This window comes from Phyllostomus hastatus, unplaced genomic scaffold, assembly GCF_019186645.2.
Source record: "Phyllostomus hastatus isolate PE091 unplaced genomic scaffold, TTU_PhHast_1.1 phas_contig_150, whole genome shotgun sequence".
Classification (NCBI taxonomy): domain Eukaryota; kingdom Metazoa; phylum Chordata; class Mammalia; order Chiroptera; family Phyllostomidae; genus Phyllostomus; species Phyllostomus hastatus.
Window position 1 is genome coordinate 34970989 of NW_025333611.1, and position 13692 is coordinate 34984680.

Sequence of the window (13692 nt, forward strand, 5' to 3'; positions counted from 1 at the left end):
TGGGAATTGTATTTCCTAAGTATATTCAAAATGCCTTTCTTTTGCCTTTGAACTTCAGTGACAGTTGGGCTTTAAAGTTCTTTTCTCGTATGTTATTTCATGGAAACTTAATAGACTTGGCTCCACAATTAGCATTTTATGGAGCTGTCTGAGTTTCTGCGACTACTTCCTAGGTCTGTTCCTTACCTCTGAAGTCATTTACCTTTACATGAGTGTTGCTACATCTTTTCTGATTCCATGTTAGGTTAGTTCTCTGGAACTGTGGTGTCTATTCAATCTGTAGATTCAATTCTTCTTTTGTTTCTGGAAAGTTTTCCCAAATTGTACTTTGGAGTATTTTTTCAGTTCCCTTATTTTTGTTTCCTTCCTCAAGAGTACCACTTATGCAGATTTTAGACCTCGCTTGTCTTCCATGCAGTTATTTTCTCTCATCCTTTTCAACTGTGCATTCCTGTTGATTGCTGTTATTAATCCTTTCCTCCTTGTCACTTGCACTGGTGTTTAGCATTGTCATTCTTGTTAATGCAGGTTCCAGTGTGGCCTTCATTTCTCTGCTGGTTTTATTTTTTATTCCATTTTTTCCCTGAACTTTACTATTTTTAAATTAACTTCTCTTCATATTTTTCCTAAGTTTTTACATCACTGTATTAAGCTGTTTGTTTACTTCACTAATTCATTTGAAATCATGGCTAGGTTGTTGATTAGTCCCAGTTTTCATTTAATTATTGGCAACATTTTTTTCTTTATGTTCTTCAACTATTTGTTACAGATCCCGTGTTTATTCCTCCTTTTTAAATGACATTTGCAGGAGGTCCGGGTAGGAGTGGAGCCAGGGGAGCATTGCAGGTTCACAGGGATTGAGCTCATCCATGAATTGTTTTACCCTCTGCTTCTCTTCAGCAAGTGGGGATTGGCACGTTTGAGCAGCATACAACTCAGAATTTCTCCCTTTTGTCCTGTCTCACTGCCAAGCTGCTTCTCACCAGGATGTTCTATTATCGTGTGCACTGTTATACTTTCCCTGAGACTCCCTAGTTGTAAAGAACAGCATCTAGCCCCTGCCTGAATCTGTCAGCTCACTCACTCGGATGTGCAGTATCAGCTAGGGGATTGCTGTTTTTGCCTTCGGTGGCATTACATGCGTTGGAACCCTGTGCTTTCCCAGCTTTCATTGAAATCTGCAGCTGTGGATGATGTTTTGCAGTATTTCATATACTCCTATTTGACTATATTTTGATGTTCATCCTAATGGGTTTAGGAATTTCAGAATCTATTAGTTTCAGTGGAGATGAAATTTGCATTTGTTACTCATCCTTTTAGTTATTTGGATACTTTCTGAGAAGCAAAGGGAGCAAAGATATCTTAACTTCATACCTTAAAATCTGAACACAAGAGAATACTTTAAATACAATGGTGTGGTTGAAAATCAGGTGGCTTAACATAAAAGTGGGAAGTTGGGGCGTTATTTATGTGCTGTTCACATGATAGTGTACCTGTGAGATGTTTGGTACAGAAGTAAAGGGAGGGGCAAGAGTTGCAGCCTAATTGGCATGAATTATTTTTCAAGTTAGAGCTATCTGAGCGTGCTTAAAATTCTGTAGAAGGGAGACATTGAGCATAGGGAAGCCTAAACCTAGGGGACAGGGTTAGGACTGAGAGATATGGAAGTATGGCAGTCAGGGATGTTGGGGACAAAACCTCAGAGAAGGAACGCTGCCTCAGCCCCAGAAATTGCCTCATTTATGTATATACCAGTTGTGCTCAGCAAATCTTAAACCACTCACAAATAGACAATGTCTCTATAAAGCTATTGCTAAGTAAAACAAACAAAAACATTGTGCTACTTGAAATTTTTTGAAGTTATGTGTCTATTTTATGGAATTATTTTTAGTCACTTAATGCAAACTATAAAATAAAGGTTATAGGTATACAGCTTTAGGCAAGTAGTTCCTCTGAAAGAGGATTTCCTTGTTTTAAGATCAAGGAGTCATTTTTGTTCATTTCTTCATGGTTTACTCTGTTTATTTCAGCACATTGAAACGTGCCCCTTCGTATTTTAGCTTTATTAGAGACACTTGGTGTTTGCACTTTACAGACCTGAGTCCTCCTCGTACAGTCCCCCTTTAACGTTGTCGTTTTCACCTTTGGCAGTGGCTTGAACCTAGCTTCTGTAGCACGACTCAGAGGCACTTGGGAAAAGTTACCAAGCAAGTATGAGAAACACCTGCAAGATCTCCAAGACCTTTTTGATCCATCCAGAAACATGGCAAAGTACAGAAATATTCTTAGTAGTCAAAGCATGCAGCCTCCAATTATTCCACTCTTCCCTGTTGTCAAGAAAGACATGACATTTCTACATGAAGGTATGTAAAAGTTATTTGAAATTAGCATGTTTAGCTTCAGCTAATTGTAGAGAATTGTGACTTATTGATATATCTTTTTGATCTAATGATGATATATCACTAAAGTTCTACCCAGTTAAATGCAGCAGATTTTAAAAATCCAAAACCCACATTATTGACAAGAAAAAATTAGATGTTTACCCTCTTCATTTAAACATAAACTTTACTCATGCCAATTTCAGGTGGTTTGATATTTGTTGTTTAGTAATATTTTTCCAATTTTTAAAAAATTACTTGACATGTACAAAAAGTGCCCAAAAGAAGAGAAAAGCCTAATACATTTACAGAAATATCCATGTAACCAACATCTAGGTCAAAAGTAAAACATCACCAGCTTCCCAGGGCTCCATACACGCCCCTTCCCAATCACCATCTGCATCTCTTTCTCCAAAGGCAGCTGCTGCTCTGACTTCTCATGGTATGGTTTGGTTTTCCCTGCCCTTGACCTCTATACAAACAGAACCACAGGGTAGGCTTTGTCCTTTCACATTTCGGTTTAGTTTATTTTCTGGTTTATTTTGTCAACATTATAGATTTGGGAGATCTTTCCATGTTTTTGAGTGTTGTCCTACTTTATTTTCAAAACTATTTAGTAATCCCTTACGTGAATGCAATACAATGGTTTTCTCCGTTTGGTGAGTGAGTATTTAATGGTGCCCACACGCATCTGTTCTGAATAGTGGTGCTTGCTGTTACTGCAGGTGTCCTCGCCCGTGTCTCTCAGTGCATGTGTGTTTCTCATGTGACTTGGGGCAGGGATCTGGGTTCTGGTGTTTGTGTGATCAACTTCAAAAAGTGTTTGGCATTACCGAGTAAAGCGGAACACTGGCAGTGTTAGAGCCTCGTCCTCACCTCCTCAGCACCTGGTCAAACTCTGTTTTAGTTTTTACTTCTTCCAATAGGTGTGTGTTTTGATCTGCATTTCCCATATCACTAATGAGGAAGAACACTTTTATATATGTATTTGTCCTCTTGTCAATTATCAGTTCAAGTTTCTTGGCAATTTTTTATTAGGTTGTCACCTATTTAATAAATTTTTAAGAATATTTTATAAATCCAGTGTATAAAACAACTTGCCTTTTGACTCTCTTAAGGTTTATTTTGATGAACAGCAAGTTTCTAGTTTTAAAAGATCTTTTACCATATATTTTTTCCACAGTATCCTGCATTTTTTGCACAGTATTTGTCCTACTCCATAAGTTAGCTAACTGTACACTATTTTATTATTTTTCTAGTGTTATGCTAGGCATTATAGTATTTATAGTTGTTGATATTAGTTTAATATTCATTAGTACTTTTCTCCATGTCAAGCATTGCAAAGAACTTAGACCATTTCAAATTTTATTTTTCCACCTCTAACTTGTATGTGTTTGTTGCCATGCCTTTAACTTCCACGTGATACTACTGTTGTTTAGTAAAGTTAGTTTTTATTTAGCTTTACCCATTTGATGCTGATGTTACTGTTTTTATTCTTTTATGTATTGCAAAGCTTCCATAATGATGGCTGGGTTTTTCCTATAGAAAATTGTTCATTACTCCCTTAAGCACAAGTGAGATGGTGCTGAAATATCTTAGTTTTTGTTTATCTGAAAATATCTTTACTTCATATTCACTCTTAAGGCACAAGTTTGGTTGGCAGTTGTCTTTCACCATTTTGAGATGACATTGCGTCATCATCTGACTTCCATTATTGATGTTGAGAAATCAGCTGCCCTATTTGCTGTTCCTTTGACTGTAGTCTATTCATTTCCCCGTAGCTGCTTTATAATTTTCTTCTCTTCGTGTTTTCCTCTGACTTTGCTATAATGCGATCAGGTGTGGCATTTTGTTTTAATTCTGACTTGGTTATAAAGGATCTTGAAATCTGTGTTTTGATATTTTTTATAAGTTTTGTAAAATCCTGTTATTCTGTCTTCAAGTTTTTCATCTCCCCTCCTCGGAGCTTTTCTTTAGTGATTTTGATTTCACTTCTGTTAGACCTGATTGATTTCCCCTATTAATGCCCCTATTGTCTCATATACTGTTTTGTGTATTTCTCATGTTTTTGTCTCACCATGCTTTATTCTGGATATTTTCTTCCAACCTATTGTCCAATTTATTAATTCTCTCTCCAACTCTGTCTCATTTACTTTCAAATTTATTGGTGAGTTTCTAATTCCAATTACTCTGTTTTTTCTGTTTTACAGTTTACATTTGCTTATCTTTTTATCTTCTTGTTCTCTGCCAAAGTTCTCAGTGTTTTTTATATCTTTACACATACGTAACATGGTTTATTCTAAAGTCTGTCTCTAATAACTCCATAATCTAGGTCCTTTTTGGGTCCCTTTCTGTTGTCTTATTGTCCTGTGCATTTTAATTATGTTATCTTTTCTCCTGATGGCCCTGGTTATTTTTAACAAAGTGAATGTTGTGTATTAAAAAATTACAGAAATAATCTGAGGTTTCAGATGATGTTCCATTCCTCCAGAGAATTAAAGCTTGCTTCTGCCAGTCAGCTAGGGCACTGTTTTCCAAAATTACGTTATTCCATTTTCACATTTTAAGGTAATTTAACATTGGCCTTGTATCCCAGTCCACCCTCAGTGCATTCTTAGTCTCAGGATATAGCATTTTAGGATCCCAACCCAAAGCATTGGAGGCTTACCTGGACTTGAGCTCTTTCCTTTAACCTCAGAAGTTGGGGGCACTACCCAGTTTTCCAGCTCAGCATCTGCCTTTTCTGAAGTCCGCATATGTGCCGGGAGTCTGGCCCTGGGAAACGCTGCGCCTGCCCCAGACCTGCCTTCTCCTTCCAGAGCTTCACTGCCTTGGTACCCTAGTGACGACTTAATCTTCGTCCAAATTTTCTGCTGTTTCTCAGTAATGTAGTTCAGACTGCCCAGTCTTACTGCCACCCTCTTTCATTGTCACTCCTTTTTCATAAGAAGATACTCTGATGCTCTGACATGCTCCCACAAAACCTGCTTATGTGACTTGGAAGTATTTTTGGTGGTTATCTCATTTCCAGCTCGTGTTGTGACCCCGAACAATTCATACAACAATGTGTAGGAGTTGTTCACTGTGAGAGAGGGCCACCATGTGTCCCAGACCTGCGTGGTTCTCCAGCTTGTCTGCAGGGCCTCAGAGTTCCACAGAGGCTCCTTGAGGGCTGCTGCTTGTGATGAGCTGGGTTGTACTCACTGTTACAGATAGGCGGGGGGAGCAGAGCATGGCTGTAGGCAGTTGGAGTGCCTTTTCAGCGTATTTGCTGCCTTAGGGTCGGAACTGGGTGAGTGGCAGCTGGACTTAGTCTGGTCTCCTACTCACTCACTCTCTTCAAAGTCAAGTAGACCACTTTGAAAGTTATGTGAATTTTTCTCAGAGAAGTACTTAGCAGAACAGAAACAAAAATTATGAAACTTAGGAACTAGCAAATTTGTGTTAAACGATTAAAATCATGATTATAAATTTAAGCTCTGGAAAAGGGAAAGTGAGTGGCAGATTAGAAAATGTTTATCCTAGCCCTGGCTGGCATAGCTCAGTGGATTGAGCATAGGCTGCGAACCAAAGTGTCGCAGGTTCGATTCTCAGTCAGGGCACATGCCTGGGTTGCAGACCACAGCCCCCAGCAACCACACATTGATGTTTCTCTCTCTCTTTCTTTCTCCCTCCCTTCCCTCTCTAAAAATAAATAAATAAAATCTTAAAAAAAAAAGAAAATGTTTATCCTTATGAGCCAGCACCTCTTAATTTTAACCAATTATTGTCATTTGGGAAAACAGACATACTATTATTTTATTTCCCACCTAACCCCTCCCTTTTCTCTTCAAGAAAAGTCAGAAATTATTGTTTTCATGGGATAGCTTCAATTTCTTAAATGTTGACAACTTATTTAAGAATTTTTCAGTATTCCAAAGCAAAGAAAACTTACTCTTTGGTTTAATTAAGCCCAAAGCTTATTCTCCGTGACCTCTGGTAAAACCCAAGTCTTCAATGCCCAGAGTAGCAGGTACGCGTTCCTACCTGAGAGTGGGCTGAGCGTCGGAACAGTTGGATTCGAGGAGCTGCACATTTTAGAAGTGTGCCTATAACATAATGAAGTTTGTTTTAGAAGTCATGCTGTTTATCACTTTCTGGTACTCATAATTATTACCCCCTTAGGAATATAAGTCCTCCCAGTAGCTCATCCCCTGGGGGCAGGGTTGAACCATCTGTGGTTCATCAATTCTTAAAGCAAGAGTGGCAGTTTGAGAAAGTTATTAATATATACCTCCCAAGAATAGTAAATTGACTTCTGTTACCTTTTTATAGATACTTTAATGTAGAAAATTATAAACTTTCCCTTTTATTCCATAGGAAATGACTCCAAGGTAGACGGTTTAGTAAATTTTGAGAAGCTAAGAATGATTGCCAAGGAAATCCGTCAAGTCGTTCGGATGACTTCTGCTAACATGGACCCAGCTATGATGTTCCGACAGAGGTACGGTGCTGAAGTGTGCAAAGGTGTTACAGGGCGGCACCGGGGGTGGTCCAGTTACAGTAGTAATAGTTGTCATTTTGGACCATTTTCCATTTGTTATGTGCTATGCAAAGTGCTTGCATAATCTCGAAGAAGTAATTTATCACAGTAATTCTTAAAGGTAGGTGATATTGATCTTCATTTTCCATATGAAGAAACTGAAGTTCAGAACAGTTGGGTAAGGTGCCCAGGATTACATAGTTTGCTGAGATTTGAACCCTAGTTCTGCATTACTTTTTTGAGTAAAGGGACAGTTCAGTATTGTTAGTGTTATTTAGAATACTAGCTAACTTGAGTATAAGTTGCCTGTCATTACTGAAGTTACCACAGAAGACAAATACTTTCATCTGGTTTCTAACCTAATTTGTAAAGTATTAATGTGGATATGTCCTTTTTTTTTTTTACTGAATACTTTTTAGTCATATTTCCATCTAAGTCATACTTCATTCTTTTTCTCAAGTCATGACACTGCTGTTTATTTGTATGCAGTTTCTTTAAACATAATTTAGAAAATACAAATTTAAACATGTTCCTTTAATAAAAATGGAAAATATTATTTGTATTTCACATTAACCTGATCTTCTAAAAATGCTTTTTAAATTTCATTTTTAATAACAAAAGCTTCCTCAAATTTCTATGAAATTTAAACATAAAATACATTGTCAAGCTGTTCCCAGTAATTTCTGTAATTCTCAGAGTAAATATTAGACTTTTAATTTTTTATCTGATTTTCCTCTGGGCTTTTGTATGTAGTTTCAGTTCATACAGAGCTTTTAAAAATGAAATATTTACAGAGGCACACACAATTCCTCTGGCTTAAAAAACACAGTTTACTGAAGAAACAAAAATACTCTGTTTAAAAAAAATCGGAGATGGAGTTTTTGTAACGAAACAGATTTAGTGTGTGTCTGGATTGGTTTTTGGTTTGGTTTTATTTACATTACTGTTCAAGGGTCTTTGTTTTTGTAAGTAGTTATTCTCATGGTTGCTCTAGTTTAGAAACCCCCATGTGTATAGGTAGGAAGGGCATCAGATCCCTCCCCCACGCATCTCACTTCTGCCCTGGAGAATCACTGCCTGTGATGAGAGGTGGCGCCGCCCCACAGTGCGGATGTGGAAGTCCCCCACAGCCAGGGACCGAAGCGCCCCTCGAGGAGAGTCTGTTTGTTTCTTTGTTTTTTAAGTTTGTCGTTGGTGTTGTTCCATGTCCCTGTGCAGTGGCCCCACCGCTGCCTGTCGTCTTGCACGGACCTTCATTTACTCGTATGTGTTAGTTAGCACTCTGGCTCCTGAGAACGGGACGGGTTTGTGCATCTGCCAGTCCCATCAGTAATACTACACTGAGTACCAGCTTTACTTTAGCAATGAACAAAGGGTGAAAAAAACTGAAGAAGAAATTAATTAAACTTGGCTGCTTTCCTGGGAATGGCCCTGGCTAAATGGAACACAATAAAGAAAATAAAACATTTATAATTAGGTTGGACTGAACTTTTCCTGAATTAGTTTCTTTTGTCATCCTGTACCAAAATGTACTGATTTTCTTAAGCAAATAATTGCCCATTTTGATGGTGCATATTATGTAGTATGGACAGGGTAACCCCTTTTATTTTACTAGTAATCAGTTTACTGGCTGGAAAACAGAATCTTGGGCTGCCCACACTGGAGCTCCCTGCGTACAGGCCTGGGGTGCACTGAGGCTAGTGGGAGATTGAAGGCAGTGCAAAAATCCGAATAAATAAGAATAAAAGTATAAAAAACAATGTTTTATTTAATCCAAATGTACAGTAAGGATATACAGTATTATAAAATTGTAATGTATTTTTACTTTTTAAGTTGAATTTTCTGGTTAAAATTTCTTATAAAATATACTGCTCAGAGAAATTTCTGCCCCTAAAAGTGAAATCATGAGTCTCTATGTTTTTGTAATTTCATCCTGTCACTTAAATAAGTGCCTCAGAAATCCTTTTGGAAAAATGTTTGAAAGTTCTATTCCTTAATTTAAAGTTTCCTTTCCTAAAAATCTTGAATTCACAGTTTTTGGTAAATAAATGTTTTCCCTTAAGCTTCTTATTAACATAAGCCTCGAATTAGGTATTAAAAATATAATCTTCCAAAAGAATGTTTTTTAGACATTTTAGAGGTTTTTGGCCTTTAGTACCTATAATTCATTTTATTCCTCTGGGTTCCATTTAAGTCATTTTACTGTTAAACAACCATTTTTTCCCAGTAAAATTTTTCTGTTCTATTCTGTCTCCAGAGTTTTTCTGGCTCTCAACTGTTGTCTTTTTTCTGTGCTTTCCTGTTCAAACACATGCTTCAATGTTTGTGGCTCTTGCTTACAGGAAGAAGAGGTGGCGGAGTCTGGGGTAAGTGTAGAGACGAATGCAGCCGGAACGGAGGTTGTGTAACCCTAACACGTCCTGCATCCTTCTCATTAATGCACGCACACAGCACAGCATGCGTTCTATTAACCCTGTCAGCCCCCGCTCCTGGCAAGCACCTTTTGCTAACAAGGTGAACGTAGTGATAGAACTAGCTTTTTTTTTTCTTTACCTTTTTATTATTAATGTCCCAAAAGTCGCTTTTAGGTTTAATTTAGCAAAGTCAGTTAAATGATGATGGCGATGATGATAAGCAGTATTTGTTGTGTGCTTGCTACGTGCCACACACTGTCACAAGCACTTTGCACGAACTGTCTAATTCTCCGGACTCCCCTGTGAACTGAACACTGTCAGTCCCACGGTGCAGCTGGGGAAGATGGAGTCATCCCAGTTCCTGCACCTCACCATTGGTGGGTCCAGAGCCCACCCCGTTTTCTTTTATAGTTAAACACGTAAATATTAAAATAGGTAAGAGACTTATTAAAAGTACTTTTTTACATCAATTTTCAAAAAAGAGGCAGCCCTTATCTGAACCACTGAGTTAGTAAATAATTGAAATAAAGGATGATTTTAATTCCTCAGATCCTCTAATATCACAAGACTTATAGCACTGATTGAATTTTATATTAAATTTCTCATTTTTAATTAAAAACTCTCTTAGCTCTCTTAAAACTATAGTAAAATCAGAGACTGCCATCTTTTGTTCTGGTAGGTTCAGATCTCTGCCTCTACATAGCTAGATATCTATTTAGAATCAGAATTTTTAGGACCTTATAAATCATCTATATGGTCTTCTCATTTTTTGATGAAGAAAGATGGTTTTTGTAGATGAAGGGATTGCCCAAGGAGAATTGTGTTACTTTAAGACTATAGTGAATCGTGAAGTTAGGTGCTTCTATTACATATAAGAAGGATTTTTTGTGAGCCACTTACTTTAACGTGAGTCTGTCTTTCTTGTGGTCTTGTTTGCAGTTGATGTTTGGTAAACTTGAATTTCCTTCTGCCTTTCCCTCCCTTCTCTGTGTGTTTCCCATGTGTTTTCCTCTGTATCACACATGTACGTTTTGGTCTTTGCTGGTTCTTCTCACTGAAAATGGAAATTGAATCCCAGCATTACTGTTAGGAAGAAGAATACTTGGTCAGTACATCTTAGTGGGCATTTGAGGTGTTTGAATGACTTAGGTGTCACATTCCCCAATTATCCAGCTTAGGTTTGCATGTATGATGTTAGCAGACACCAAGCATTTTCATTTTTGTGTCAGAGTGTTTGCTGTTTTGGAAGTAGAAGACATTTTCTTGTCAATTATCACGGTGTTCTCATTTATTAGAAATTTTGCATGTATCTTTGATTTGTGGTCTCTGTCTCTTTTTCTCCCTGAGTATCAACTAAGATATTTTTGTATTAAAATTTACTTCTAAATTTTAGGGCTTGATTTTACTGCATTTCTTTGAACCTAAGGCATCAGTTGGACATACAAGTATTTTAGGTACCCCTGAACTTATACCTAATGAAAGAGCTCTTATATAAATTTAAATATGTATTTTTATCACATAACACCCTTTTACATTCATAAAAAGGAAAATATAAGCAAATTAAGTTGGTCAGGGCTTTCTAAACCTTCATACTCAGAATGTGCATCTTCTAAATCACTTTTAGAGTTTCCAGCACCTCAGTTCCTTCCCCAGGCAGCGTCGCTGAAGGTGCCGCCAGGTGTGTTGGCAGCGCAGCCTTTTGTAAAACAAGCTGTAGAAGAGTCCAGAGCTGCTGGTGCTGTGCTCTTCAGCCGGCTCTGTGGGTCTGTGTGGCCAACCTCCTTTTCGTGCCTGCTGCTTTGGGAATGTTGTCGAGTTTGTCAGATTCTCTACCTCCTTAAAATTATTTGGTTCCTGGGTTAAAGAGTAATTCATGCCCCGGCTGGTGTGGCTCAGTGGATTGAGCCACAACCTGTGGATTAAAAAGTCACCAGTTCGATTCCCAGTCTGGGCACATGCCTGGATGCAGGCCAGGTCCCCAGGTGGGGCATGCAAGAGGCAACCGATCGATGTTTTTCTCCCTCTTTCTCCCTCCTTTCCCTTCTCTCTAAAAATACATGTTTTTTAAAAGAGTAATTTGCTAGTGTCACTGGATTTCCTTTCAAACTGCTCTGCAAGTGTTGAAGTTCTCTGCACATGTAATCACTGACAACCACGGCACAGTCCTGCCGGACCAACAGTGATCAAAAATTGCCATCAGGTGTAAGATACACCCCATTTCAAAGACCTTAAAATTGTGAAAGAAAAAAACTACCATAACACAACTTTTGTTTCACTCAGTTTACAATGAAAACATTAGGATCTTACTATCTGTTTTAAACTGTGTATAAGGGCATTAAAGAATAAATTATTGTGTGTGTGTAGTCTATGTATTCAGAATATTTTGTGTAAATATTAGGCTAATTTAGAAAATCCTTAGCTACTATTTTAGATAATAAAATAATGAAAACCTTTATTATTTTGGAACGGCAACTGCCTTTAAAATAAAGTCCATCGAAGAGCCTTGTGTTGGTTTGCCTTGCTAGAAAGGACAAATAGCCTTGTATTTCTCCTTTTCAAAGTCTGATTCTAGATGGAGTCCTTGTACAGGGCACTGGCGAAAAAGAGTAGAATCAGGGAACACTAATGCTAGTTGAATTGTGGTCATTGCTGCCCACCTTCCAGCTGCATCACATCAGAGACACTGCAAAAGGAAGGTCCCAAGTCCCAGGCCCCCCCAGTCCAGGCACCCACATACTGCCTAACCATTCCACATGTGAGGGGCAGCCTTGGGTAGCTTTTGATTGCATTTCTATCTCTGACTACATGGAATTGAGTATAAACCCTGTTATTTTTCTTATTGGTGGTCTCTTTGAATTTTGGCCAACTCTGGTCAGCATGCTAAGAGCGGGCCTTCTGTAGACTGGTAGGTGATGGCAGTAGCATGTCCAAAGCAGCGCAGGCGAGCACAGCTGCCCTGGAAACCCCGGTGCTGAAGGACCCTGGTGGCCGCGGATGGGTCCGTCCTGACTCAGGCTCTCACCATACATCCAGAGTGTGGGGGCTGCATTTTCTTGTCACCATTGTGCCATGGGGTACACAGGCATAAACACAGGTCTGATGAAATTCACTGCTTAGGAAGGATTATTGTTTTGAATTCTGAACTTTGCCAACTCTTAAAACTTAGAACATCGCCATATATGCCATATTACTTTGCATTAATGCTCTTCATCTTTTAACTCATTTACATCAGCATGCAATAGCATTAACAGAAACAAAATTCTCTTAATCTTCAGTCTGCCATGCTTATTTCTCATCGTTACAGCCCCTTACTGTGATCTCCATCTTCTCACAGGTCACTGAGTCAAGGCAGCACAAACTCGAACATGCTGGATGTTCAGGGAGGTGCTCACAAGAAAAGAGCACGCCGTAGTTCTCTGCTTAACGCCAAGAAGCTCTACGAGGATGCCCAGATGGCAAGGAAAGTGAAGCAGTATCTTTCCGGTCTAGACGTGGAGACAGACGAGGAGAAGTTCCAAATGATGTCACTGCAGTTGGAGCCTGCATACGGTACCTGTGAGTACAGGTTTTCTCTTTGGCACTAGATAGCACATAACATAGAAATTTATTTCTCTAGAGTTCTGTTGGAGTCCCAAGAAAATTAACTTTCAATTACAAAAGATTCCTGATGTGTAACCAAGCATCACATTGCCCTTTAACCAGAGAATCCCATCCCTCCCCAGCAGTTACCTTATGTAAGAAACAGAGGGGTAAGTAGTTCATCTTTAAGAAGCATTATAAAATTTTCTTGTAAAAACTGGGACTTTACACACCAAAGGCCTTCTGTTTAAAACATTTTTACCTTCATCCCTAAATTAAGATTAAAAAGAAGGGAAATGTTAACCTTTTAAAAAATTTCATGGGTAGTATTTACCAACTAGAAACTACAAGAAGTTCAGTTAAAGCACTGTTAGACAAGAGGTGTCCAAAAGTAAGAGAAAACAAAACTTAGAGACATTCTGATGTTGTTAATATATAAAAAATATGGTTGGCAAGAGAGAGCCTATTCTCAACATTGGGTGGGGTTTGGGGATTGTTTTCTTTTTTTTCTGAGTGCCAAACAGAATGCACGTGTGTCTGGGTCAAGGAAATCATAGTTGTAAGAACAAAGATGGGAGATGATACAATCTACTGTTGTTGTAACAACAAAGTAAGGATGGTCTTAAATTATAAGTAAAGGGTGTGTGAGTGCATGTGCCCCAGTAGGAAGCTTAGAGCTTGTTAAATGTTGACAAAACACTGGAGTGGGAGGTTCAGGCTTTCTAGTTCTGTTTCAGATTGATGGGGGACGTGGTGCCGATCGTTGGCTGGCCCTGAGCTTGGTGAACTGTGTGGTGTT

At 38.5% G+C, this 13692-nt stretch overlaps 1 protein-coding gene across 5 annotated transcripts in view; it reads left to right on the plus strand.

Annotated features, from left to right (window-relative positions):
* Nucleotides 1–13692, plus strand: part of RAPGEF6 (Rap guanine nucleotide exchange factor 6) — a 178722-nt gene that overhangs the window by 144644 nt on the left and 20386 nt on the right. For 3 of the 5 annotated variants that reach the window (XM_045822778.1, XM_045822797.1, XM_045822807.1), the window contains 4 exons: nt 2152–2363; nt 6738–6861; nt 9243–9266; nt 12649–12869. In XM_045822778.1, coding sequence (XP_045678734.1) covers nt 2152–2363; nt 6738–6861; nt 9243–9266; nt 12649–12869 — 581 coding nt within the window. The remainder of the gene's footprint in view (nt 1–2151; nt 2364–6737; nt 6862–9242; nt 9267–12648; nt 12870–13692) is intronic. The other 2 variants (XM_045822788.1, XM_045822816.1) reach the window with 1 other exon arrangement.